The sequence below is a fragment of the Protobothrops mucrosquamatus genome, unplaced genomic scaffold, assembly GCF_001527695.2.
Source record: "Protobothrops mucrosquamatus isolate PMUCROS unplaced genomic scaffold, P.Mucros_1.0 scaffold1819, whole genome shotgun sequence".
Classification (NCBI taxonomy): domain Eukaryota; kingdom Metazoa; phylum Chordata; class Lepidosauria; order Squamata; family Viperidae; genus Protobothrops; species Protobothrops mucrosquamatus.
This window is the reverse complement of record NW_015387953.1, coordinates 383,676-411,013: the sequence shown is the minus strand read 5'-3', so window position 1 is coordinate 411,013 and position 27,338 is coordinate 383,676. Positions and strand designations below refer to the sequence as shown.

The window sequence follows — 27,338 nt, the reverse complement described above, 5'->3', positions numbered from 1 at the left end:
AGAAAGAAAGAAAGAAAGAAAGAAAGAAAGAGAGGGAAGGAGAAAGAGAGAAAGAAAGAGGGAAGGAGAGAGAGGGAAGGAGAGAGTGGGGGAGAAGAGAGGGAAGGAGAGAGCGCTCTCTCTTTCCTCCGACGGAGCCAGCTGCCGCTCGCGACTGGGCCACGCCGGGTGCGCCCTTCCCCACGCCCACTCTCCCCTCCCTTCCCCTTGCCGGGAGCTGACACTGTGATGTATTCAGCAGCACAGCCAGCTCACTGTCTCCCTGTGTGTGCGAGCCTGTGCAAGTGTGTGTGAGCGGGCGGGCGGGCGTGCGTGTGCCTGTGTGTCTGCCTGTGCGCCTCTCTGTGTGTGTGTGTGAGAGAGAGAGAGAGAGAGAGGGAGAGAAAGCGAGCGGGCGTGCGGGCGCCTATGTGCCTCCATCTCCTCTGGCTGACTCCGAGAAGCAGCGGTGGCAGCCGACGGGGCTCGGGACCATGCAGCTGCCCCAGCTCGTGGTCCCCCCTCCCAGCCGGGTCCCCCTTGTGTGGATGCCCGCCGGCTCCAACTTCCTCTGTGTCGAGGTAGGCTGAGGCTTTTGTGGCTTCCCCCTTCCCTCCGCCTTTGTCTGTCTCGGTTGTGGCCTTTGTCTGGAATCGGAAGGCGAGCCCAGCCAAGCCAAGCCAAGCCAATCCGACTTTCCTTCCTTCCTTCCTTCCTTCCTTCCTTTCCTTTCCTTTCCTTTCCTTCCTTCCTTCCTTCCTTCCTTCCCTTTCCTTTCCTTCCTTCCTTCCTTCCTTCCTTCCTTCCTCCCTTCCCCATTGCTCTCCTCTCTGCTGTTGGAGCCGCCTGCCCTTCGCCTGGCATCGGGAGGGGACCTGCCAGGTGGCACTGCCCCTCTGGAGAGAACCCTGTCCAATGGGGGCGAGAACCACCCTGTCACGGGAGGGTGATGGGTGGAGGTTCCCACGAAAGGGAGAAAGATTGGGGACCCGACCCATCCTGGCACATCGGCTGATTTGGGGGGGCGGGAGGAGGGGATGTTTTCTCTGGGGAAGGAGGATGCTAGCTGGTATTGCCACCCCCTCCCCCTTCCGGGAGGGAGGGAAGGAGGGGGAGTTGTATTGTGGGCCACATGTCTCCCTGTGTCCGTCTCCCCCATGAGAAGCGATGGATGTTTTGAATGCATGCTGGATTTGCCACTGAGTATTTTCTGCCCAGAGGTGGAGCTCCGGGCAGGTGTAGACGGTGACAGCAGCTGGGGGAGGGATGTGTGTGTGTGTATATATATATATATATAGTGTGGGCAAGCAAGAAGGGTCCTTGGGCTTGGCTGGCCAGGACTGGCATGAGGGGACAAGCCCCTTCCTGGGTGGGTGTGGCTGAGGCCCGGTCTATCTCCCTCCCCCCCCCAGTTAAAATGGAGGTGCTGGGAGTTGAGATGGTTGAACAGAACTGCCACTCTGAAAACCAGTCTGAAAACAACTCCTCCTCCTCCTCGTCAGCTGGCATCTGCCAGCCCCATCCCCTGCCTGTTCCACGGGGAGGAAAGAGATGGGAGCTGGAAGGAAGGGCTGACTGAGGCTGGAAGGAAAATGCCAGGCAGGAAGTGGGGTGCGCCAGGACAGGAAATCCCTCCCAAGCATCTCATCCATAGCAGTAGGGTGGGATCAGAAGAAGAAGAGTTGGGGACAGGGACAACTTTGGGGCTGTGTGATAGCAAGGAAGAGTAGGGGAAGGAATTAATTTTCCATGGTGGAATTCTCCCTTCCTTCCTTCCTTCCTTCCTTCCTTCCTTCCTTCCTTCCTTCCTTCCTTCCTTCCTTCCTTCCTTCCTTCCTTCCTTCCTTCCTTCCATGTCTTCGGTTTCAACCCCGAAGTCACTCCTTTTCTCTCATCCTCTTAACTTCCATCCAGGCTGGAGCCAACCTGTGTTACCCCTCACCCATCCCCACGAAATTCATAATAATAAAAAGACCAGGAAGATTGAATAGCCTGCTTCCCGTTTTGTTTTTAACCTCCCTTCATTGTTGAAGTAAACCCCAAGGTTTATACATCTTTATACGTCTCCGTTGAGTTTGTACGAAATACTAAACGTAACTGGCTAACGTGAGGTTGGGTAGATGGTGCTTCAGAGTCTTTGGTGCCAATTTTGGCGGGTGGCCTGAAAAAAAAGGGGGTCTTTATGCTGAGCTATAATATGATTTATTCATCTGGACACCTCATATCCTACGAAGACAGTGACTGTCTTTAGAAATTGCAGTCTTTGTGCGAACCGGGCTATAAATATAAATAACAGGTAGTCCTTGACGTACAACCCTTATTGAGCCCAAAATTTCTGTGGCTAAACCAGACATTTGTTAAGTGGATTTTGCCCTATTTTACGACTTTTCTTTCCATTGTTGTTAAATGAATCACCGCAGTTGTTAAGTTGGTAACCTGGTCGTGAAGTGACTCTGGCTTCCCCATTGATTGTGTTTGTCAAAAGATCGCAAAAGGGGATCACGTGACCCCAGGGGATGCTGCAACCGTCATAAACATGAGTCAGCTGACAAGCGTCTGAATTTTGATCACGAGACCCTGGGGATGCTGTAACCGTCGCAAGTGTGAAAAAGGGTCCTAAGTCCCTTTTTTCAGGGCCATTGTAACTTTGAAGCGTCGCTAAACGAACGGCTGTAACTCAGAGGGAGTACCTGTAGGTTGTGTTCATGCGTATTGGTTTTGACGAATTTTCTGGCGTCCCTCTGGTGCGTGATTTATGTGCTTATAAGAAACCACACAAGATATTCCAGCTGTCATTTGTATTGGCGGTCCCTATTACTACTCTATCGATCTGAAAACTGCTTGTGTTCATTTGTCCAAATATTGGCCAGAAAAGCAATGCCCTGTGTAGCTATTCCTCATAAACAACGACATTACTTTGTCCCTAACCTTGTGAGGCTTTGATATAAAATTGGCACCAGGTTCCACAAACGATAGCTTCTTTTTACTGATCCTCACATCAGATCTTAGGTCGGTCTGTCCTAGACAACACTTTTCTCGTGCGCGTTGTGATGAACCATCTTTGAGTACAGCGGCTTCTACGTGGCACTTGGCTCTCTTCTAATCACTGCCAAAGCTTGCTGGAAGATTAGAAGGCCACTTCCAAGACCTTCTGATCAGGTAGGTCAGCTGAGAAAGGAAGAGTTCAGGTGGCCTTTAGAGCAGTGGTTCTCAACCTTTTTAATACCGTGACCCCCAACCGGTCGTAAGTCGAGGACTAAACCGGTCGTAAGTCGAGGACTAAACCGGTCGTAAGTCGAGGACTACCCAACCGGTCGTAAGTCGAGGACTTTCCCTGCCCGGGACCGCCGCGCATGCATGGTTCCGCCCCCTGCGCCAGCCGAGGCGTAGCTGGCAAGCAGCAGAGACGGAGCAGGCCGACCACCAGCTGGCCCAGCCCAAGGGAGGTAAGGCACCCGTCGGAAAAGGGGAAAAAAAGTGGTGGACAGCCTTGCTTGGCAACCCCGTGAAATGGTCGATCGACCCCAAATGGGGTCGCGACCCATAGGTTGAGAACCGCTGCTTTAGAGAGATGCGAGATTCAGAAATGGGATTGGGTGGGTCAAAGAAGCAACTTTTATATATAACTCAGCTTCATAGAAATATAGGGAATAACTGTTTCTGAAGGCTCCTTGGTGCTCTCTGAGCTTGGTTCAACCAACCAAGCTCAAGACAGCACCAAGCACCCCTCCTTTCAACCTTGAGCTACAAATATTCTCCTTTATTGATGATAATGTTTGTTTGTTTTCTTTCTTGGTTAGTGTGGACGATCTTTTCTGTTTTATGTGCAAAGTAAATCCATCCCAGACATTTAGCCTTGAGAAATATGTAAATAATGCCTTTTGTACAAAGCAAACCATATAACGTAAATTCCCAGAGACAATGGGGCTGGATATTCTTCTAACCAATGGAAGGCTGGAGTTCATAAAATATGGAATTAGCCTATCCAGCTTTCCTTGTGTCCTTAAACTTTCCCTTGCCTCTGGAGATGTCAGAGAAAAATGGCGTAGGAAAGGGAAAGGATGATCTTCATCAACATCTTCTCATCTGCTCAGTCTCTATCATCACAACTCATTATGTCTCCTAGATGAGACTGCCTAGATGAGCCAGGGGTCTGCAGAAGAACATCTGGAGATAAGACGTCATGTCCATCACATTTGGACCTTCTAGATAAGAGACATAGGAGTAGGATTTGGAGGGCCAAAAATGAAAAGACCAGATCCATCACATCTTCATTATGGATTTTCTCCAGAAAGAAACACAGTGGTAGAATAAGTCGTGGGGAAAGGGCTGAAGTGACAAATGGAGGGTGACGATGCCTTGACTTCCTGTAAAATAGGATGAAGAAACATCTGGGTCTGTAAGCAACCATTGCTCTTCTAGTCTAATTCCATCTGGCTGAAGAACAGGCGAGTTTTGCATTTCGGCAGGCCAGCTCAGATGCAGAAATTCAAGATGGGCGATTCCAAATTGCTGGCATTGCATCTGAGAAGAACCTTGAGGCTTTGGTTGACTGCAAGCTAAGTATGAGTCAGCAGTGTGAGGCAGTGATTTAAAAAGGCAGTGGAACCGAGAATGGGTAGTGCTTCTTCTAGTTTGGTCAAATTCCCCCTAGATAGTTGTATCCAGATTTGGGCACTGGACTAACAGGAATATTGACAGATGAATTGAGCCAGGAATAGGTGGTGTGATACTGGTTGTAGAACCTGACATATGAGCAGAAAGATGGTGCTTGGAGGTGAGCTAAGCTGGGGTGCAAGAAACTGGGCCAGTCAGCATCTAGTGATGGGTCAGGTGTCTCCAGAGGAGGCTGTGGATATCAATGGTAGAGATGCATAAATGCTGATGTTCTCTTAAGGCAGTGCTTTTTGAAGTCAGCTAAACTTCACAGATATAAGTACTAGTGTACTAAGTGATCGTAGAGTGAGGTTCCAGTTATTCAAACTATGAAATTTCCTGCAGCAAACATCTGATAAAGGCCCAGATCAAAGCTGTGTATGTGAAAATGCACCCTTGAGGATAACTTGCCTAGTGTTGACTTCTGATCTCAGAATGTGCACCGTATGTATATGTGTGTGCTTTGCCGGGAAGAACACAAACATTGGTCAGACCAAAACTTTTGCCTGGTTCATACCACACATTCAGCCATAGTGTAGGACATTAGTGGTTTGAAATTCACAGGTGTTGGTTGAACCAAGTCAGTTGTGGTTGAATCAGTCCATGGTTTAGTGTACTATATAATGCCATCCATCACTCTCAGATGATAGATATGGACAAAGAACAATAGAACAAGTCAGTAGAGTCTTCTTCTCCATCCTGAATCTTGGAAGGACTACAATTTCCATAAATCTCAGACATCTGATTCAATTTGCCAGGATGAGTCTGTCCATATTCACTTATGGGAATAATAATAACAACAATAACAATAACAACAACAACAACAACAACAATAATAATAACAACAATAATAACAACAATAATAACAATAATAATAATAGCAGTAAATTTCTCCCTCATGCGTAGAAGAGGTGAGAACTAACAGAATTCATCTCTTTTTTTGTTGTTATTCCTCCACATTGTTGTTAAGAACATTTATTGTTTCAGGGAAGAAATTTTTGAGTTCTCATTTTCATTTATTGTACATGCACCAGATGCTTAATTGAGTTACCAAATTAACTCATTATATGAGGTTGAGAGAGTACATTAAATAATAAATGAAGAAAACAGTTTGTACCAAATGGAAGAACCCCCCCCAAACCGCACCCTAATCAAGATTAAAAGTTACCAGGTTTTGCATACGAGACAAACGTAGTTTATTTTAGCCTCTGGATCTTTAACTAAACTGATGTATGTATACAGTACAAACATAATAAATGGGTTATAATTGACAAAATGGTGGCATTCAAATATTGGTTGGAAAAAACTGTTGATTAGAGAAGGAGTTGCATGCATATTGTATCTTCATACCTTATTTGATACACAGGTACGATTCATCCTGTTTGTTCATAGAGCGATAGAAACGTTTCCTGATGCTTTGTAGGGAAAGGAGTGGCAGAATCTGGGGGCGGGAGTTAAAAGAGGGATCAGCCTGGAATCTCTACATAGTCACAAAGTGAATTAAATCCAATCTCCCTTGAATTCTGTTGACCCTTATCTAACTTTTAGCAGGTCTTCACCATAAACTGGGAAGATTCCTGTCTATATGCAGGAGTAGAAATAAATCAGTTTAATTGGACCTACACAGTGGACCTGATCTTTTGTGCCTGACAGTTCTGGACAATACTGCCCAGGCCAAAAGAACTCCTGGGTTGGGGGGGGGAACCATGAACTTGCGTCTCTGGCAATGGGTGTGCAATGAAAATTATTTAATGTAGATTAATTATCCATTACAGCAATGCCCTTGTTAAGCACATATCATAATAGCCCTGGAAAGAACAGCAAAGAAATCCCTGCTCTGCATGTTTGCAAGTGGAGGGAGCCTTTTCTTTGTTTTACTTAGCATTAATGCCTATCTTAAAAATCCATAGCGCTAAAAAAGAAAAAAAGCAGCACAAGACTCTTATAACAGAGGCCTTTCAAGAGCCGCGTTACCAACCATTGTATATTTTACATCAGCCATTTGAAAGGAGGTGCAAAGAGGTCGTCATGTAACCAATTTTGGCTGATTGGAGGGGAAAAAAAATCTGGCTCTAATGAGATGGGAGACCCCCAGGAACTGCCACAATCAGAATGAAAAATAGCCTGGAATGCCCAACAATTTCTGCAGTATTGCTAAGAAAACATGGAGGTGTAGAGGCAGTCACTCAAAGCTGAGCTTGACTGAAAAAGACTCCACATTATATTTCAATAGCAATAGCAACATAACTTAGACTTATATACCACTCCATAGTGCTTTACACAGCACTCTCTGGGCAGTTTATAGAGTTCAGCATGATGCTGATGTTGTAAACCACCCAGGGAGGGCTATAAAGCACTATGAAGTGGTATATAAGTCTTTTTTTTTTACAAAATTTTATTTATAATACAATTAAAAAACATTGGATATAACGTGACATTCCAGTATATACATTCTTGTCCAATTATTCCACATTTTACAATAGATTCTTCATCTCTAGATATACATCTAAGTTTTATATACAGTACTTATTCTAAAATAACATATATTTCTATCTTAACGCTAGTCTTTAATCCCAACCGACCTCCTCGTATCCCTCCAGCGGTAAAATTTGTCCCAGGTTTCGAAATAAACTGATCCACATTTGTCTTTCAATACCATTGTGAGCCTGTCCATTTCCGCACATGCTAATATTTTATATAGTAACTCTTCCTCCGTGGAAATTTCTTTGCTCTTCCATTTTTGTGCCAACGCAAGCCTAGCTGCAGTCAAGATGTGTAACAGCAAATAGATTGTTCCCTTATCGTATTTCTCTGTAGTTATTCCCAACAAGAAGTGGTATATAAGTCTTAAGTGCTCTTGCTAAGTGCTATTGCTATTCAAAGGCTGAGAAAGGATATAGAGATGGTTGGAAAAAAAACGCACCCTCTACATTTATCAGTTATCTGGGGAAAAAGCAGTCAGCTCACCAGTTCACAAGGGCTGTTGGGAAAAAGGTCCATCCTAACGAACTGAACATCAGTGAGATTCTAAAGGGAAAGTAAATTCTGTATCCTTTCCACAAATCTTTTTTTTTAATAAAATTTTTATTAATTTTTGTAATTGAACAACAAATACCAATATGATGCATTTACATACACAAGCAGAAAAGATAATCCTAGTCAATACATTTTCGGAGACGCTCGGCAGTCCCCGCCTTGCCTCCACCCTCATTCACTTTCCTCTCCTTCCTCCCCCTAGACCCACAACTTCTCCTCCTTCCTCCTTTCCACCTACCTACATCCCATCTCCCTCCTTAACCACCTCATCGAGTGCAGTTTGGGGCACCAGCCGAGCATCTCCTCTTTTCAATACAATTTTCCACAAATCTTGTTAAAGAAGGATCTGTGAGAATTTTGCTTTTGCTTGCTTAGCTGGGTACTAAGAGCCTGACAGTTGGTTTCCCTTCTTCCTGGTTCTTATTAAATGCCTAATTAGAGCTCTAGGCTTTAGCATCGTCTTCTCCCTTTGATGGCCTTCAACATCCTTCACCATCCATAGCTAGTTCTTAATAGTCATGCTTGCCAATGACAGCCACAACTTGACCTGTTAGGAGAAGATGCCAGCCAAACATCTTGGCAATAGATGGATTGGAATTACCCATCTACTGTAGATATCCATGCTGAAGGACAAGCTATCTGTTCTCCTTCTGATTCAAGTCGCCTTTTTGTGGCTTTAGGGGAACATCTGCTTCTGGTTTTGCTAAACTTTCACCGAATCCTCAACCTTCCTGACAGATTATTGTATTTCTGTGGTTTTTATGCAAACAGTCCAAATGTTTTACTGATGACCTGTTCAACAATTCAGCCTGATACAGAGACTTTGGAATATTTTCACGGTCAACCACCACCAGCTGACCTGTTAAATGTGACCACAATTTTCCCTGAAGGTTCAATAGTATCTTCCTTAAAATGCTGAAAACAAGTTTAGTCATCTTTTTTTTTAAAAAAAAAATGGATTTGAATAATATCGCCAGTAGCAACCCTTCAGAGCTTATCCCTCTAGAGAATTAATTTGGCTAGTATGTTCTGAACAGCATGCAGGGCTATTCAACAAGCCTTGTTTTTTTTTCCTGATCCTCTGGTGGCTAGTCTTCTTTCCTCACCCTACATTCAATAGGTCAAGTAGAAGAATTATGAATAGGAGATATCTTCCCCTCCCTCCCAAGAAGGGATTGTAAAAATATCCCAGAGATACAGATCACAATGAGAACATGGGATCTCTCTAGTAAACTGCCCTGGAACAGCCAGTTCCTTGTCCCAATTAAAATCAGGCCACAAAGAGGTCTGTCGCTAGGATCTTAAGAAGATTCTTCTCTCTGCTGTGCTAATCAGAAGAGAGAGAGTTCCTCTCGGCTCTTTGAGTCGCATCTTGTTTGCAGGCATTTGTGGTTGAAATGCTGGTTGCCAAAGCTGATGTTGATATGACTCTTGGTGTCAGAGTGGCTACTACTGAAATCAAAAAGCATCGGAAATGACCATCAAATAACCATGGCTGTCCAAGGCAGTGCGGTGGTGCTGAAGCAGCCATAACGTTCCCAAATTTCAATCCCACAATGGGTCCCAGATTTTGGACACATTCTTTAAATTGCTCTAAATAAGTTGATTCAAAAATGATTGTCCTATGTGGCACCATTTTGCCCAAGTGAAGGTTACAAACAGGAACAGGGGAGTTTTAGTAGTAGAGATAGATAGATAGATAGATAGATAGATAGATAGATAGATAGATAGATAGATAGATAGATAGATAGATAGATAGATAGATAGATAGATAGACAGACAGACAGCTACAGCTACAGCTACAGCTACAGCTACAGCTAGATAGCTAGCTAGATGATAGATTGATAGCTAGCTAGATGATAGATAGATAGATTAATAGCTAGTTAGATGATAGATTGATAGCTAGATGATAGATAGATAGATAGATAGATAGATAGATAGATAGATAGACAGACAGACAGACAGACAGACAGACAGACAGAAAGACAGACAGACAGCTACAGCTACAGCTACAGCTAGATAGCTAGCTAGATGATAGATTGATAGCTAGATGATAGATAGATAGATGATAGATAGATAGATAGATAGATAGATAGATAGATAGATAGATAGATAGATAGATAGATAGATGGAATAAAAAAGGAGAATTGCTATCTTCTGTTGAAAAAATGGGTGCATGGATGGAGGGCTGAACTCAATAAAATAGGGCTTCTGCCTCTCACATTTTCACACTGGGGGAGGATTTGTGTTTCAGAAGAAAAGAGATCCCTGTTGGATGCAGGCAGATTTTCTTCCAATGTTGCTCTTTGGGTCTTCTGTTCTTCTCGTAGTTTCCATTCTGTATCCCTTGTAATCTGTGAATGTCTTTCAAAGGTAGCCAAGAATGGTTCTTTCTGGAGTTGTCCTCCCTATCTGTGATGAGTGACAGGCTGGGCCATTTGTTTAGAAGTCAAACCAAGTTAGGAGAAACATCACCCATGACTGTTAGAAGCCCATTGACTTCATATCGGTGGTGGCAGACACCCCCCCAACTTGTCCTGAGATCCTGGAATATTGGCACAGGAACTAGTAGGACCTTGGCACAATACACACAACTCCCTCTAGGGCTAATTTATTGGCCATCGATGTCGAGGTCTCCAGAAAAAAGTTAAGCTCGTTTTGATGTCATTTCCTCCTGTCTTCTTTAGCTGGGGTAGAAAACAACAATACACAGTTTGTAAGCCTACGTAGAACTCACTGCTGTACATTTGTTTTTAGAAATGCCCTCCTAAAATGGTACGATTCATTCAGGGAGAGGGGAGGAGTAAGTGTGGAGTAGAGGGGAACACAACCCATGCTTCTGACGTTCTGACATATATGATGTAGGGGAGAGGAAAAAAAGACGACAAACAAGGAGAAATCTGTAGTTGTTCTTACCCCAACAGGGTTAACCGTTTGCACAGCTGCACCATGTGTGAAACAAATAGGCTTAATTTTAACTACACCTCAAGATGCAAATTGACCAGTGTTTGAAACCATCTAGGTTTAAGACGGGAGTACAAATGTCATCAGCGGGTTTGCAACTGACCTGGTTAAGGCAGCCTCTGCTTTTTACGGCTTCAAAATATGGTGACGATCGTCAACCAGAATGGCTTTAAAAGGGAATTAGACAAATTGATGGAGGAGATGCAATTAATCCCTTACTGCTTAGATTTAATGGCAATGTGCTATCCGCAGAATGCCTCTGAATGCCATCTGCTGGGGAACAGAGGTAAGAAGTTACTCTGGTTCTGTTGTAGGCTTCACAACAAAGCCAGATGTGGCTGTCCACAAACCGTGAGTCCAACCACCGGGTGAGACTCTTTGGCCCTAAAGCTTCCTTGGTCCATGTTGGCTGGAGACATGGGAGTCGTAGTTCATCAATCTTTGGAAAGACATTTAGACCAGAGGTCCCCAGCCTTTGGGGCACCAGGAACCGGTTCCGTGGAGAGAGGTTTTTCCGTGGACCGGAGGGTGCATGGTTTTGTGTGCTGCCTGCATCCCATAGATGGGGCTTTGCTTGTTTGTGCAGACCGGTTGCTGGCATGCTGCAGCCCGGTACTGGGGACCCTTTTTCTAGTCCAACCCCCTGCTCAAGCAGGAGACTCTAAACCAGAGGTCCCCATGCTTTTGGACACCAAAGACCGGTTCCGTGGAGAGAGTTTTTTCCACGGACCGGAGAGTGCGTGGTTTTGTGTGCTGCCTGCATCCCACAGATGGGGCTTTGCTTGTTTGTGCGGACCGGTTGCTGGCATGCTACAGCCCGGTACTAGTACTGGACCAGGGGTTGGGGACCCCTGGTTTAGACCCTTGTAGAGTGAATATAGGTCGCCCTAGACCAGGGGTGGAGAACCTTGCCTCTTTTATGACTTGTGGACTTCAACTCCCAGAATTCCTCAGCCAGCATGGCTCAGCTTGGAAATCTTTCCCTTTCCCCTCAGCATGGCTGGCTCAGGAATTCTGGGAGTTGAAGTCCACGAGTCATAAAAGAGCCAAGGTTCCCCACCCCTGCCCTAGACTTACAACAGTTCATTTAGTGACCATTCAAAGTTACAACGGCGCTGAAAAAAGTGGCTTAGGACCATTTTTCGCACTTATGACTATTGCAGCATCTGCACGGGTCCCGTGATCAAAATTCAGATGCTTGGCAACTGACTTGTATTTGTGACGATTGCTGTGCCCCAGGGTCATGTGATTATTTTCTGTGATCCTTTTTGACAAGCAATGGGGGGAAGCCAGATCCACTGAACAACCGTGTTAGTAATTTACCAACTGCAGCGATTCACTTAAGCAGTGTGGCCAGAAAAGTCATAAAACGAGGCAAAACGCAGTTAACCAATCAATGTCTCACTTAGCGAGGGAAATTTTGGGCTCAACTGCGGTCGTAACTCAAGGACTGATGAAGCCTGTTTTCAGCAGACCAAAAAAGCAGACGGCTGCAGGAGAGGCTGCACTCCATTGATTTATTTTGGAATGCCCTCTGGTTTGCCTCCAGATTTTGATCTAAGGAGGGTAGGGGAGAAAACATAAACCCTGTTTCTTCTGATCCGGAAGACAGGAACGTAATCTAAACCATAGAGAAGGGGAAAATATGAACAATGGAGCATCAGGGAAAAATGGAAAGACAATGTCTAGACAACTGCTTGTTTCTTGAACGGGCGTTGGCATCGTCACGCATTAAGCTGGATGCTCAAGGATTCTTCCTGGTGTTTTTTTTGTTTTTTGTTTTGCTTCCAGGATTCTCTTCTTTGCGCTGGAGCGAAAAAATACATTTTCTGCTCTACAGCAACCTTAGCCGGATAGATATTTTTCTTCCCTTCCAGAAGCTAGCCAATGTTGGCCTGTATTTCTTTTGTTGTTGTTGTTGTTGTTGTTGTTCTTTGTGAACAGAGAAGTGTGGCCATCTCTGCCTCACAACGGGAGGAAGAGAGAGAGAGAGAGAGAAAGAGAGAGAAAGAGATAGCAAAAGAAAGAGAGATAACAAAAAAGGGAAGGAAAAACGTGTGGCTTGCGTCTTTTGGCTTCCCGGGCTAAGTTAACGGGAATCTGGTGGCTTTTGAAAACAGAGTCGGTCTGCCTGATTCGCTTGCTCTTCGGCTGAAGCAAAGCCAAAGGAGATCGGTCGACTTTGCCCGGTGGCCCCTCTTTTGCCTGTTAAAGAAAACAAGCCATTTCTGCATTACGAATGATCTGGCTGCTGCTAGCTGAGCGACGATTTGGGGGAAGCAAAATAAAAGGCATGCACCAGACTTGCCAAAAAGAAAAAAAGAAAGGGGAAAAAAAAAGGCACCCTTGTTTGGCTTTGGAGGGAAGAAAGAATTGCACGGAGCTATGACTCAGAGTTGCAGTTTCCGGCTCTGCAGTGGGAAAAGCAGCGATTGGGGCCAGAAGCCTTCCAGGAACGGCTCCCCCCCATCCCCAGGATTCTGGCCAGGGGTGGCACCCTGGGCAGGCGGTCTTGCGGGCAGACCCGTCTCTAGGGCTAGTGCTTTTGAGCACAGGGCACACCAGGGGATTCCTGCTGAGTTGAGGCGCAATCTGCAAAATACAGAAAGGGGGGAAGAAGGTGAAGGAGAGAGAGAGAGAGAGAGAGAGAGAGAGAGAGAGAGAGAGAGAGGAGAAGATGCATAATGAAATTGGACACTGATTCTATTCTCTCTCTTGCTCTCTCTCTCTTGCTCTCTCTCTCTCTCTCCCCTTTATTTCTTTTTTTTCCTCTCTCCTCACAAACCATCTTGGCTTCCATCACATCCATGTATCACTTCACATGTGACCTTTGCTCTTTAATTTTTGTTTTTTGAGGAGCTGAACTCCACTCAGCCTAGCTGCTTCCTTCCTCCTGAGCTATTTGCTCCTCTCTCGTCTCAACGGTGCTTTTTCAAGAGGCAACTGGACTTTCTTGGGTTTGTTTTTTTTTTTCTCTTGGAGACGTTTCGCTTCTCATCCAAGAAGCTTCTTCAGTTCTGTTGGAACCGGTCGGAACTGAAAAAGCTCCTTGGAGGAGAAGCAAAACGTTTTCAAAGAAAAAGCCAAGAAAATCCAGTTGCCTTTTGAAAAAAAGCACCTTTGGGACAACCATGATCTTTGCTGACTTGAGAATCTCCATAGACACACTCTTTTCATCTGTTTATTTCGGGATTTAATCCTCATTCGTTCCATTTGTAGGACCAAACAGCCACCACATAATTATTTCATAGTGGTCATTCAGTTTTTTAAAAAAGTCACACTCCACCTTTCTGTTTTTTCTTGTTTTAAATACACACAGACAGAAAGGTCCAGTTCCCATTCTATTTGGCTTCCCCTGCTCTTTGAACTTGCTCATCACAAGTTGGGCAGAAGCTGTTTCTTGGGCCTAGCCATGTTGGTTTCTTTTGACATGTATTCCTTCTTCTCAATAGGCCACATGTTATCCATGACTTTCGACCAACCACTGGCTTGTCTTCTAGATTTTACACCCATTTTCTCATGTTAGTAAACATTCCATCACGGTATACAAAATTTTCCTAGTTTTTCATCATTTATGGGTAAGTTGCGATTACTCACTCCATTATCCCTGTCAAACACAACTCTGTCGGTGTTCAATACATTAATGTTCAAATCTGTGACTTCTCTGCATCAGGAAGTCTAATAGGTTTTTTTTTACAAATTTCATTCAGGTTTTCTGCCAGCGACATGACATCATCCATACAACACTACATGCCCATTCACGTTCCTAAGAAATATATTGACTATTTATTGCAGACTGATGGCTGGGTTAGGAAGCCAACTCTATTCTTTTTCACGTTCCATCCTATAGTAGTGGTGTTTAATTTTTAAGCTACCGTGAGAGCTGAGTGGTGTAAAAATCCTTATTTGTACATTAATAACACAAATTGGCCTCTACTCCATTTGTTGGTTTCACACATGGTGTCGAGCCATTGTCACTATATATTCAGAATAGTGCCTGACCAGGACTGAAGACCACCAAGTTTGAGTTTTGATGTGGCCATCAAACTCTTGTCTTCTTAGCCCAACCATCTGACCCCCCAGATTGGTAGTTGGTTGATGCAAAATAAGAGAAGATTATAATAATTGTAATAAAAACTTCCCAAGGAAAGATGGGCTGTTTACATAATAGCAGCAACAAAAATAGTAACTAGAGCTTCTCAACGAACTGGCCCTTTGAGTGACAACGGAGCTTTCGAGAGTGACGAGAGTTGCCCTCTCTCAAAGATTTGAAGGGAAAAAAGAGAAGAAGCCACGGCTGCAATAAAATGTTAGTGTGTGTGTGTGTGTGTGTTGGCAGCTGGCTGTCCTGTCCGTAACAAGCCACTGGTCAATTGGTATTCAGAGGATGGAGCTGGACAACAGAAGTGTCTGGTTACTTTGCTACAAGCTGCTGCAAGAACACAGAAGAAAAAGAGAGAAAAGCTTGAGTTGGCCTCAACGTCAAGACAGATCTGAAAGGGAGATCCAGCAAAATCAGAACTGGGGAGAGGGGAAGTGAAAGAGGAGCCTGTTCATCCAGTAGGCCTTCAAGGATACTTCAAGGCAAGGCTGGAAGGTCACTTCTATGGTCCCTAAATGGGTTGTCCATCACTGAGGTTTTCAAGAAGAGATTGGGCAGCCATTTGCATGGAAAGGAATAAGATCTCCTGCCACGGGCAGGGGGTTGAACTAGAAGACCTCCAAGGTCCCTTCCAATCCTTTGATTCTATGTTCTAATATGCAGAAGTAGCCATCCACGTTCAGGGTCCAGATTGTGAGTTGTGACCTTCACACGGTTCCAACAACATCATCTGTGCACAAGGGGAAGAGAGCTACAGTATAAGCTTAGGGAGAAGCCAAACTTTGCTGACGGACTAAAAATATACTAGGGAAAATCCTAGAGGATTGTTAACAAAACCTTGCTTAGTTAGTTAGTTAGTTAGTTAGTTAGTTAGTTAGTTAGTTAGTTAGTTGGATGGATGGATGGATGGATGGATGGATGGATAGATAGATAGATAGATAGATAGATAGATAGATAGATAGATAGATAGATAGATAGATAGATAGATAGATAGATAGATAGATAGATAGATAGATAGATAGATAGATAGATAGATAGATAGATAGATGGATGATAGAGGCTAAAACATATAAGGAACAGTTGCTGGAATTGGGTATGTCCAGTTTAATGAAGAGAAGGACGAGGGGTGACATGATAGCAGTCTTCCAATATCTCAGGGGCTTCAGGGGCTGCCCCAAAGAAGAGGGAGCCAAGCTATTCTCCAAAGCGCCTGAAGGCAGGACAAGAAGCAACGGGTGGAAACTAATCGAGGAGAGAAGCAACCTAGAATTAAGGAGAAATTTCCTGATAGTTAGAACAATTAATCAGTGGAACAACCTGCCTCCAGAAGTTGTAGGTGCTCCATTACTGGAGGTTTTTATGAAGGAACTGGACAGCCATTTGCCTGAAATGGTATAGGGCAGTGATAGCGAACCTTTTAGAGACTGAGTGCCCAAACTGCAACCCAAAATCCACTTATGCATCGTCGAGTGCCAGATGGGCGTGGCCCATTGGCTGGGTATGGCCCATTGGGTGGGCGTGGCTGCGGTGGTAATGGCATACTGGGTGGGATTAAAAAGTTCAATCAATCAATTCCAACTTTGCAAGATCTTTTTTTTCCCCACGAGAAGTTGAAATTGACTGATTGAACCCTTTTTTTTTTTTTTGCACACAGTGGCGGAGGCCTAAAGCGAAAAGGTTTTATAAAACCCAGCTGAAGGCCTAGGACTGGGGTGACAGTGCGCGTGCCCACAGAGAGGGCTCTGAGTGCCGCCTCTGGCACCTGTGCCATAAGTTTGCCACCACTGGTATAGGGTTTCCTGCCTGAGCAGGGGGTTGGACTAGATGACCTCCAAGGTCCCTTCCAACTTTATTATTATTATTATTATTATTATTATTATTATTATTATTATTATTATTAGTAGTAGTAGTAGTAGTAGTAGTAGTAGTAGTAGTAGTTGTTGTTGTTGTTGTGTTTCTTAGCCTTGGCCACTTAAAGGTGTGGGGACTTCAACTCCCAGAATTCCCCGGCTAGAAACCCTGTCCTAGAGGGTGGGGTCACAAACACCCACCCAGAATTACTCTGTGCATAGACGCTCACCCCCTTTCTCTCTCCATCCGGCCCATCTCCCAGCCTGGTACCGAAAAAGTTCCTTGGCTCCTGAAGTTCAACGTATGCCAGGCAGTTTGACATTTATAAACATCAGACAGTCCCGGAGAATCAATAGAGTTTAATAACCGGCGAGCAAAGCAGAGAGACACATCAAAATGACATTGGCCTGTTCAGTAAATGTTATTCTAAATCATACTCGCTGGAGTTTTATTACATTAAGTATATAGCATGGGAGCTGGGGAAACGGATGCTATCAAAAGCCCGTTTGCTCATAAAAGTGATTGGCAGCTTGGCGGAGGGACCCCACCTTTTCCACACACCCTCCCCAATCAAAGTAACCACTATTTGTTTCCGCCGTGCTTAATAACTCGGAGAATCAAGGGGGCCCTTCAGGTTTTTGCACCTGACAGACTCCCACTTTCCTAAAGGACATTGGTGTGTTGGGCAAGTGTTGAGCCTCGGAGCATCGGTATCAGAATTGTTGATGTACAGTACTTAGTTTTTTTAAATCAAATCTTTAAAACTTATTTTTAATGGACCAACTTTATGTTTATCTATATTTCCTTTTATTAATGGATGTCTATATCGTATAACAATAGCTAAAGATCCTAGTATGATGTAGAGATTTCATGAAAGTTGTTGTAGATTTTTTTTTCTCTCATTGGAAATTTTACTTACTTCCTTCCTTCCTTCCTTCCTTCCTTCCTTCCTTCCTTCCTTCCTTCCTTCCTTCCTTCCTTCCTTCCCCCTTGCTTAAAATATAACTTCATCTATAAGGTTCTTACTAAACAAATTTTGTTTTTTTCTGTATTTTTTCTTTCCCAATTAAACAATGTCTTTTTCTCCAGCTTTTATTTGAAATGCCAGACTTCCTCTTATCTGACCCTCTCTGCTTCCTCAATATTTACATTACATTAATTTGCTTATATTACATTATTTTTTTTAAAAAAGACCTCCAATTTTTACAGTTGCCACCCACATATGCTTTTCTGTGGGCAAGGAGTACAGCCTGTCCCCTTTTAACCCTGATGCTAGAAACTCTAGCTAAAGCATAATCAATGACTCATTGTAAAAGACTGGGTTCCATCCATAAAAGTCAAAATGTGATTTGGATTTACCCTAGCACTGGGGGCGGGGGGGGGAAAAGAATGTTTTTATAGTTGCGAGTCACTCTTAACATATTTTTCAGAGCCTGGGGGCTACAATGTGGATAGAGCTCTTTAGGGTGAATTTTGCTTGGGGAAAATGACAGCAAAACAGGCCATCGTGGTCTTAAAGCTCCAGTGTGATGGAGTATAATCAGGAGGTGGATCCCCAGGAGGATGTATTGCAGAAGAGGAAGAGGCAACTCAGTCCAGATATCATGTGTGTGAGAAAGAGGATGAAGACAGACCCTCCTTAATAGTTCCCAGAGTATATTGTAAAGGCAGATGGTTGGTGTCCTCAGTCTGGCAAGCTTCTGTCTATAGGTGTGGAAAAGTAAAGAAAGCAGCTGAGGAAAATTGCCACATGTCATTCTTGGTTTTGGGCCTGACATATGGTGACTTGAGGTATTCTGGGACTTGAAGTTCATAACCAGTGGCTGATTAATTCAGGCAGTTGAAGTCCACACATGATTTGATGGAATGGAATGAGGAGATGGATCCCCAAGAGGGAGGGATTGCATTCCAGAGGAATAAGAGGCAACTCAGCCCAGATATCATGTGTGAGAGAAAGATGGTGAAGACAGACCCTGCTTAATAGTTCCCAGAGTATATTGTAGATACAGATAGGAAAGTCCTCAGTCTGGCAAGATTTGCTGTAAGTGTGGAACAACAAAGAACTCAGCTTGGAAGAATCTCTGTGTATCTTTTGTTGTTGTTGTTGTTGTTGTTGTTGTTTGGGGCCTGTCATCCACAGTCCAAAAAGGTGATGTGGAATTATGAGCTGCTGACTGCTCACCCCTGAAGGTGCCATAGCTTCTGGTGGGAATCCAAGCATTGTAGTCCCCCAGCAATGGTTCTATCCATGTAGCGTGTGCAAAATCAGCCCATTGTGGCTTAGCCAGGAAACTGGGATTTAAAATAAACCTGAGTTAGCATGATTTGCACAAACGCACTCAGCATTTTAGTTCCAATATTAGCGGAGAGTAAATATTGACTTAGACTCCTCCCCTTCTCTTAGAGACAGTTGCCGTTTCAGAAGAGACATTTTGTTCTGAAAATGCGAACGGCAATCGTCACCCTGCACGGGTGCATTGGAAAGCAAAGGAAAATGGAGATAATATATGTTGTGTGATGCTGGTGTGAAGATCCGCAGAGGGAGGGAGAGAATCTGAAGATTGTGGCTGAGCATTCTAGGGCATCCTGATCTCTGGATAAAATCTAGTCAGGTTCTCTCTCCTTTCTCCATTCCTCTATCCAGCTTTTCCAGAGCTCCCAATTTGTCCAGTTCTTCTGAAAATACCAGTAGAAGAGAATATTTGTAGTTCAAGGTTGAACTGTGGGGTCTGAGCTTGTCTGTTTTCTTGCAGACCTTTCATCACCCAACTTAGGAACACCACCAGTGTTAGATGATAGCGCTGATGATGTTACCTAGTTGGGTGATGAAAAGTCTGCCAGAAAACCACCAAGAGAGCACCAAGAACTCCACTGTTCTGAAAATATCCTGAATTTGATCAGACCCCAATAGATCCTCTTTCTTCTCCATTCCTACAACAGCAGTAATCAAACATCTGTTTTGCTTTAGGTACCACGCTTCTCTTTGCCACTGACACCTACAAGGACCCTTCTCTTTGTTGTAATTATGTCATGCTTACCCTGAATGTTCAACAAAGAGCTTGAGAAAGTATTTACATTCCTTTGTCTTCTTTGTTTTCTTCTAAACTCGCAGCCACTTTGCAAGATCAGATAGGTTGAAAAACACTAAACGTTCTAAACTTGTTCAGCAAAGCTTCATCTAACACCCATGGTCTTCAGCGGTGGGGAGGTTTATGTTTAGAAAAACCCCACAGTTCTGTCATTAGGAGAAGCTGTAGTTACTTCTACCTAGGCCAGTGGTTCTCAACCTGTGGGTCGGGACCCCATTTGGGGTCGATCGACCATTTCATGGGGGTCGCCAAGCAAGGCTGTCCGCCATTTTTTTGTCCGCCATTTTTTCCCCTTTTCCGGCGGGTGCCTTACCTCCCTTGGGCTGGGCCAGCTGGTGGTTGGCCTGCTCCGTCTCTGCCGCTTGCCAGCTACGCCTCGGCAGGCGCAGGGGGCGGAACCACGCATGCGCGGTGCTCCCGGGCAGGGAAAGTCCTCGACTTACGACCGGTTGGGTAGCCCTCGACTTACGACCGGTTTAGTCCTCGACGTATGACCGGTTTAGTCCTTGACTTACGACCGGTTGGGGTCGGGGCATTAAAAAGGTTGAGAACCACTGACCTAGGCAGACTACCTGTGCTTCGCTTGTTCTTATACCCTTCAGATGAAGCCAACGGGACACCGGCCTCAGCACCATCAGAGAAGATAGGAAGGTACCTTCTCCCTGGACAGCCCATTGGTGCCAAACCGTCTTCTCTGAGAATAACAACGCTCAACACTTTCAGTCAGGAGTTTTGCCAATCCCACCTAGAAAGGTGGACCTGACACGTGGAGTTCTCCTGCACACAAAGCAGGCATTCTAGAACCGGAGCTCCTACGTACACACCTTTCCCTGCACCCATGGAGGAGGAAAGTGTGTGGGTTTCCTTGATGTGTGCACTTTCAAGGCGCCACGGGGGAGCCTTCCATCAACAAAGCCCCCCTTCTAAAAGCAACGGGAAGCAAAGCCACCCCGTTGCTTCTCCTCCAGGGCTCCAACTGGTTCCTCCGGCAGTACCAGGCACCAACTGAGGCTGCCACACATGCATTATGCTTGCACAGAAGCCCCTCCTGGCTCTTTTGTCGGCCAGGGAAAGCCCCGGGAGAGATTTCTGTGTCTATGCAATGCACAGAGAGAAACCTCTCTGGCTCCTGGAACTGTTGGGCGAGGCTTCAAAGCGCAGCTCCCTTGCACGCTTCTAGTCTGCAGATTTGCTACTAAGGGAGGGATGTTGCCTCCTTGCTCTGGGTACCTTCGTAGGCACATGCAGGCAAAGGGAATTGGCCTACGTCGGGTGCTGTTTTCACACCTCCCCGTCTTTCCCACCACATTCCGAGCAGGCTCTTCGGAGACCGCCCTTGCTTGCCTCCACTCTTTCCATCAACCTCCCCCAAACTACGATCAGCTGGCAGAGTGAATTGTTCATCTGTGTCCGCCTCCCTCAGTTGCCATGGTTACTCTTATCAAGCACATGACACATCTCCACGGCGACACTCGGGAAGCGCTGGCTGTTGCCTGAGTGACAGATATAATGGTAGTGTTTGTAGGATGGGGAGGGCGGATCCAATGGGGAGGAAGCGGGGGGGAAGGAAAACAAGGTGACAAAGCACGAAGGGTTGACAGGGGCAGGAGGAGAAGGTGAGGGAGGCGCTCCTCCTTGGTGCATGTTCTGCAAAGCAAGACACAGACACGTCCTGTCGGATGTGAATAATGCAATAATGCCATGCAGCAAATATCCCTTTCCATGGAGACACGGCTAATTTGTTTATTGGGTCTTCAGCGATGTGCCTTTCGGCATTACATCACCGGAGTGAAGTTCTCAAGTTTTGGAAGAGAAAGCCCCAGTTTTTTTCTTCTTTGCATCCTGGGTTCTCCTCAAAGGACCGAGAAACCCATCTGAAGTGAATGAAAGGCAGGACAAGAAGCAACGGATGGAAACCAATCAAGGAGAGAAGCAACCTAGAACTAAGGAGAAACTTCCTGACAGTTAGAACAATTAACCAGTGGAACAACCTGCCTCCAGAAGCGGTGAATGCTCCAACGGTGGACGTTTTTAAGAAGAGATTGGACAACCATTTGTCTGAAATGGAATTGGAAGGGATTTTGGAGGTCTTCTAGTCCGACCCCCTACTCAGGCAGGAAACCCATGGCAACACTCACTTCAGACAAATTGTTGTCCAATGTCCTCTTAAAAACTTCCATTGTTCTAGCTGTCAGGAAATTTCTCCTGAGTTCTAGGTTGCTTCTCTCCTTGATTAGTTTCCATCCGTTGCTTCTTGTCCTACCTTCAGGCGCTTTGCAGAATAGGTTGACACCCCCCCCCTTTCTTTGTGGCAGCCCCTTAGATATGGTATAGGTTTCCTGCCTGAACTGGGGGTTGGACTAGAAGACCTCCATGGTCCCTTCCAACTCTGTTATTCTGAAATCCTGTATCCTGCAAAGACAAAGTTTATTTAAGAGTGGTTATTGAATAAGTCATCATTGGCTAATAATAACCCATCCAAGCCACTTGGCGCGAGCAGAGTTTGCAAAGCAGGATATTGGTTCACACACGTTGCTGAGCCAAAACAAAAACTCTCCCATTATGCTTGTCCAGGTAAACCTGGACAAACTGGACAGGTATAATTAAGGATCAAGCTTGTAAATAAGACCTTTCATGGTTCCAGGTCTCTTAAATTGGCTTTTTTAAAACAACAACAATAACAACAATAATAATGGAAAGAGGGGGAGTTTATTTGTTGCTGAAATCACAAAGTGTCTGTGCTGAAAATTGGTGGGAAGAATAAATGAACAGGCGAATGAAATGAATAGATGACCAAATGCCCTCCAGTTGTTTAGGGATTCTTTTCAACTGAGAACAGAGCTGGAAGGGACCTTGGAGGTCATCTAGTCCAACCCCCTGCTCAAGCAAGAGACCCTATATCATTTCAGACAAATGGCTGTCCAGTCTCTTCTTAAAAACCTCCAGTGATGAAGCACCCACAACTTCTGGAGGCAAGCCGTTCCACTGGTTAATTGTTGTGTTAGGAAGTTTCTCCTTAATTCCATAATTGCTTCTCTCCATTGTTTCCATCCATTGTTTCTCGTCCTGCCTTCCGGTGCTTTGGAAAACAAGTCGACCCTGTTCCTCTTTGTGGCAACCTGTCAAATACTGGAAGACTGCTATCATGTCCCCCCTAGTCCTTCTTTTCTCTAGACTGGCCATACCCAATTCTTGCAACCGTTCTTTGTATGTTTTCATCTCCAGGCCTTTAATCATCTTCGTTGCTTTTCTCTGCACTTTTCCCAAAGTCTCAACCTCTTTTTTGTTATGTGGCGACCAAAACCGGATGGTGTGGTCTTGCTAAGGTTTTATAAAGTGGTACTAATACTTCACGTGGTTTTGATTCTACGCCTCCATTTTGAGTCTTTTCCGATCGACGCTGGCCGAGATGGAGAGTGGCTCACACCACAGCCGCCACCATCTTGATTTTTTTCAATAACATTCGGCAGCCATTTCTGATCTCTTGCATTTTGGCCTACTGGGCCTGGCGGTTTAAGCTCAAAATATTATCATTTACTGGATTGGATGCTACTAGGACTGGTTAGATAAAAGTGATGGTTACTCTACAGCAGGGGTAGTCAACCTTAGCTGGCTCAGGAATTCTGGGAGATGAAGTCCACGAGTCATAAAAGAGCCAAGGTTGACTACCCCTACTCTACAGGTAGTCCTCCGCTTACAACAGATCAGGTAGTGACCGCTCAGAGTTACAACGGCATTGAAAAAAGTGACCTATGACCATTTTCACAGTTACGACCGTTGCAGCATCCCTGTGGTCACGTGATCAAAATTCAGACACTGGGCAATTGACTCACATTTATGACAGCTGCAGCGTCCCCCAGGGGTCACGTGATCCTCTTTTGCGACCTTCTGACAAGCAAAGTCAGTGGGGAAGCCGGATTCGCTTAACGACCATTTTACTAACTTAACAACTGCAGCGACTCACTTAACAAGGATTACAAGAAAGGTTGTAAAATGGGGTAAAACTCGCAACCGGCTCACTTAGCGACAGAAATTTTGGACTCAGTTGTGGTCGTAAGTCAAGGACTACCTGTATTTGTGTGTGTGTGTGTGTTTGTGTGTGTGTGTGTTTAATTCCCTTTGGCAACCATTGGGTCAAGCCTCATGGCAATACTGTTAGAGGAGAAAGATGAACTAAACCTTCTGCCAGTGTGTGTGTGTGTGTGTGTGTGTGTGAGAGAGAGAGAGAGAGAGAGAGGGGGGGGCAAACTATTCTCCCCCTGAATTAAGAAAACAAAGCCATTACAGAGAAAAACTTGACCAAGGCTGAAAAATGAAGAATGATTTGACAAGGCACGATACACACTTCACACAGACAGCAGCCCTTCCTCTCTGGCGAAATACATTGGGGCCATTCATCTCAAAGTCACGAGATCCTGGGGTCTCGGGAGATGATTGGCACAAGACTGCTTTCTGCTAACCGTGGTGGGTGTGCTTGTTCTCTGGTTTTGTGGTTTTGCTCAAGGCCCTTCGTAACCTTTATAGCGCACCATCCTTTTCATGTGAAAAAATGGATGTGCCTAAAGGATGGCCATCATTCTGGCATGGAGGAAGGTAAATTTTTAGAGTGTCCTTTTTCCTTATTTTTCTCCCGTGATTGGAGAACCTCCTCCCTCCCTCCCTTTTTTCTTTTCTTTTCTCTTCCTTCCTTCCTTCCTTCCTTCCTTCTTTCCTTTTTCCTCTCTGCTTCCTTCCTTCCTTCCTCCGCTATCCTTCCTTCCCTTTTTCTTTTTCCTTCCTTTTTTCTTTTCCTTCCTTCCTTCCTTCCTTCCTTCCTTCTTTCTTTCTTTCTTTCTTTCCTTCCTTCCTTCCTTCCTTCCTTCCTTTCTTTCTTTCTTTCTTTCTTTCTTTCTTTCTTTCTTTCTTTCTTCCTTCCTTCCTTCCTTCCTTCCTTCCTTCCTTTTTTCTTTTTTCCTTCCTTCCTTTTTCCTCTCTCTCCCTTTTTTATTTTTCTTCCTTCTTTCCTTCTTCCCTCCCTCCCTCTCTCTCTCCCTTCCTCCCTCCCTCCCTCCCTCCCTCCCTCCCTCCCTTCCTTCCTTCCTTCCTTCCCAAGGGTCATTCATGAGCCCATGACCTGAAGATATTACTGTGAGAAAGCAAGGTTGAATGGTGGTGTGTATCAGGATTTGAACCTTCTGGGCAGCTTTTTAAAACTGTGCTAAGCCTATCCAAACATTATGTACCTCTCACGTAGCTTTTTGCCTGATTACCAATGGGAAATTACACCTCTGCGATGTAGTGTTTTTCTAATGATTTTCGGCAGAGAGAGCTCCAGGAAGGACTCTGAAAGGAGATACGGGCACCCCAGACAGCCCAAAGGGTCAACTGGTTTGTTTAGGATTCTCCCCCTCCACCATTGTGTTCAGAAAAGAGGTGTACAAGACGTAGTGATATTTATTGTTACCTGTTCCACTGTTGTCGTGTTGTTTCAAAATCTTATCCTGCCTCATGTTGACTGTTGCGTTTCCACGACTTGAGGCACACAGAGAGAGGAAAGACTCATCTTATCTGCCTTGGAGAATATGTCACACTGGGCTCACTCATTTGAGAGCAATTTATCTAATTTCACGCAGGGCTCTGCATGGGGAGAGGGGCAACTGAAAGAAATTCGGAACAGATGCCCCCTCCCATCCACCATTTCTGAAGGGCGGAAAACGTCCACATGCTACCGTAAGGGTAGCACTGTCGCCCAGAGGCGACAGCATTGCTTACTCTAGTGTAACTCTAGTGTAACTGTACTAAGTGAAAGGCCCAATCCCCTCCTACTCATAATAATTTTTTTTTAAAAAAATAAAAAAGCTTTCTAATTTATGCAGTCACTTCCTTAAAAAGATTTTACATCTAAGAAATATTTTAGAAAAAATGTAGAAAGGGTAGAAAAAAGCAAAATAAAAAGGAGATAGAAAAAAAGAGAATGAACAGAAAAGTACAGAACACATGAAAAAAAATATATATCAAGAAGTGACTTCTGATTTTCTTCTCAGCAGTTATATACAAGTCTAATCAAATCTCTGCCTCTAAGATTACATCAGAAGCTTCTTCTTTCGATGACCTATTCCAGGGGTAGGCAACCTTGGCTCTTTTATGACTCGTGGACTTCAACTCCCAGAATTCCTGAGCCAGCATGGGAGAACTATGGCCCCTTCATGACTCGTGGACTTCAACTCCCAGAATTCCTGAGCCAGCCACGCTGAGGGGAAAGGGAGAGGTTTCCAAGCTGAGCCAGGCTGGCTCAGAAATTCTGGGAGTTGAAGTCCACCAGTCATAAAAGAGCCAAGGTTGCCTACCCCTGACCTATTCTTCCTAAACACCAAAACCACAAGTCACAAAATCATTTCCTCTTTTAAGCAAAAAGACCATAAAGGGTTTCCAGGGGTTGATGAATGTCAGGGATGACTTTCTCTACTCAAAGAAACCCTGACCTATTTATTTAAAGATGCTCATGTCACCAAACCCATCGAAGGAAATTTCAGAGTGTCTTTTTTAAATCATTGGTTTTTTTTTAAGGCAGCCATTTTTACCGCACAAAATGAAAATTGGATGACTTCAATCGAAGGAAACTAGGTAACTCGGCCGCCAAGGTTTGAACCTTTTTCTGAGCCTTATCATTCCCCGAGCTTGGCAATTTGGTTGCAAACGTGTCATCACCCTGCGAGGAGACGTAGTCAGTACACTTTGAATTGTGCTCATCTGTCAGAGCGCTGGCCTTTAAATACCTTTTTGTGCGATGCAAATTGGTATGAATGTTATTTGTTCAGATGTTTCTGAGTAACGTGGCAGTGTTCTGACAGACAAACACAATTCAAAGCACACTGATGACGTCTCCTCGAATGGTGATGAAATGTTTGCAAGCAAATTGCCAAGCTTGGAGATTAAACCAACAACCCAACTATCAACCCAAGCTACTAATATTCAAACACATTTCAACCACTTATAATTCCAGATGTGATGGACATGAGATACTCAGAGAGATTTAGCTGATGAAATGACTACGGCCGCCATCTTCAGATGCTGCTGCTTTTCTTCCTCAGCCAGCCAGCCTTATGGCATCCTCGAAGAGCGAAAGAAGGCATCAACATAGGGGGTTTATCAGAAAGCAGAATGATAGTTGCTTGGTTTTTTTCCCCTCTTCTTTGTCTCTATTCCTTCTGCTGCCAAGCGTAGGAGGGAGGCAAGAATCGGAGAAGTATGTTCAAACCAAATGATTTCTGAAGATGCCTCTCCAAGCAGACCAGGCCCCTCACGGTCCTGCTGGTGAGCAATTTGTCTTTATGAAGTAAACTTTCCACAAGGCAAGGACATCTTCTTTTCCTCCATCTCAAAAGGGATTGCTTTGTTTTTGAGGAAGTGGGCTTCAGTAAACCATGGAAAGCTTCTACGGCGCTGGACCGATCAGTCTTCCAATTGTTACAAAAGCACTCTGCTGTTTTTACGACGTTGGGGAGATAGAGGAACATCGGGTTTTCTGGCAAGGAAAAGGTGCTACTTCTAGAGAATTTCAGAGACCCAGCCACTTGATTGTCTCTGGCTACAAACCAAATGCCAAGTGGCAATGTTTTTTTTTTTACTTAATTCAGTGTTATTAATAACACAATAACATTGTGTTATAAGAGCAGCGTGGT

At 44.7% G+C, this 27,338-nt stretch overlaps 1 protein-coding gene across 1 annotated transcript in view; it reads left to right on the top strand.

The window, feature by feature from the left end:
* Positions 1-473: 473 nt before the first annotated feature.
* The window catches only part of LOC107294068 (CUGBP Elav-like family member 6), a 70,598-nt gene continuing 43,733 nt past the window's right edge, over positions 474-27,338 (top strand). Inside the window, exon 1 of the mRNA XM_029285531.1 lies at positions 474-560. Coding sequence (XP_029141364.1) covers positions 474-560 — 87 coding nt within the window. The remainder of the gene's footprint in view (positions 561-27,338) is intronic.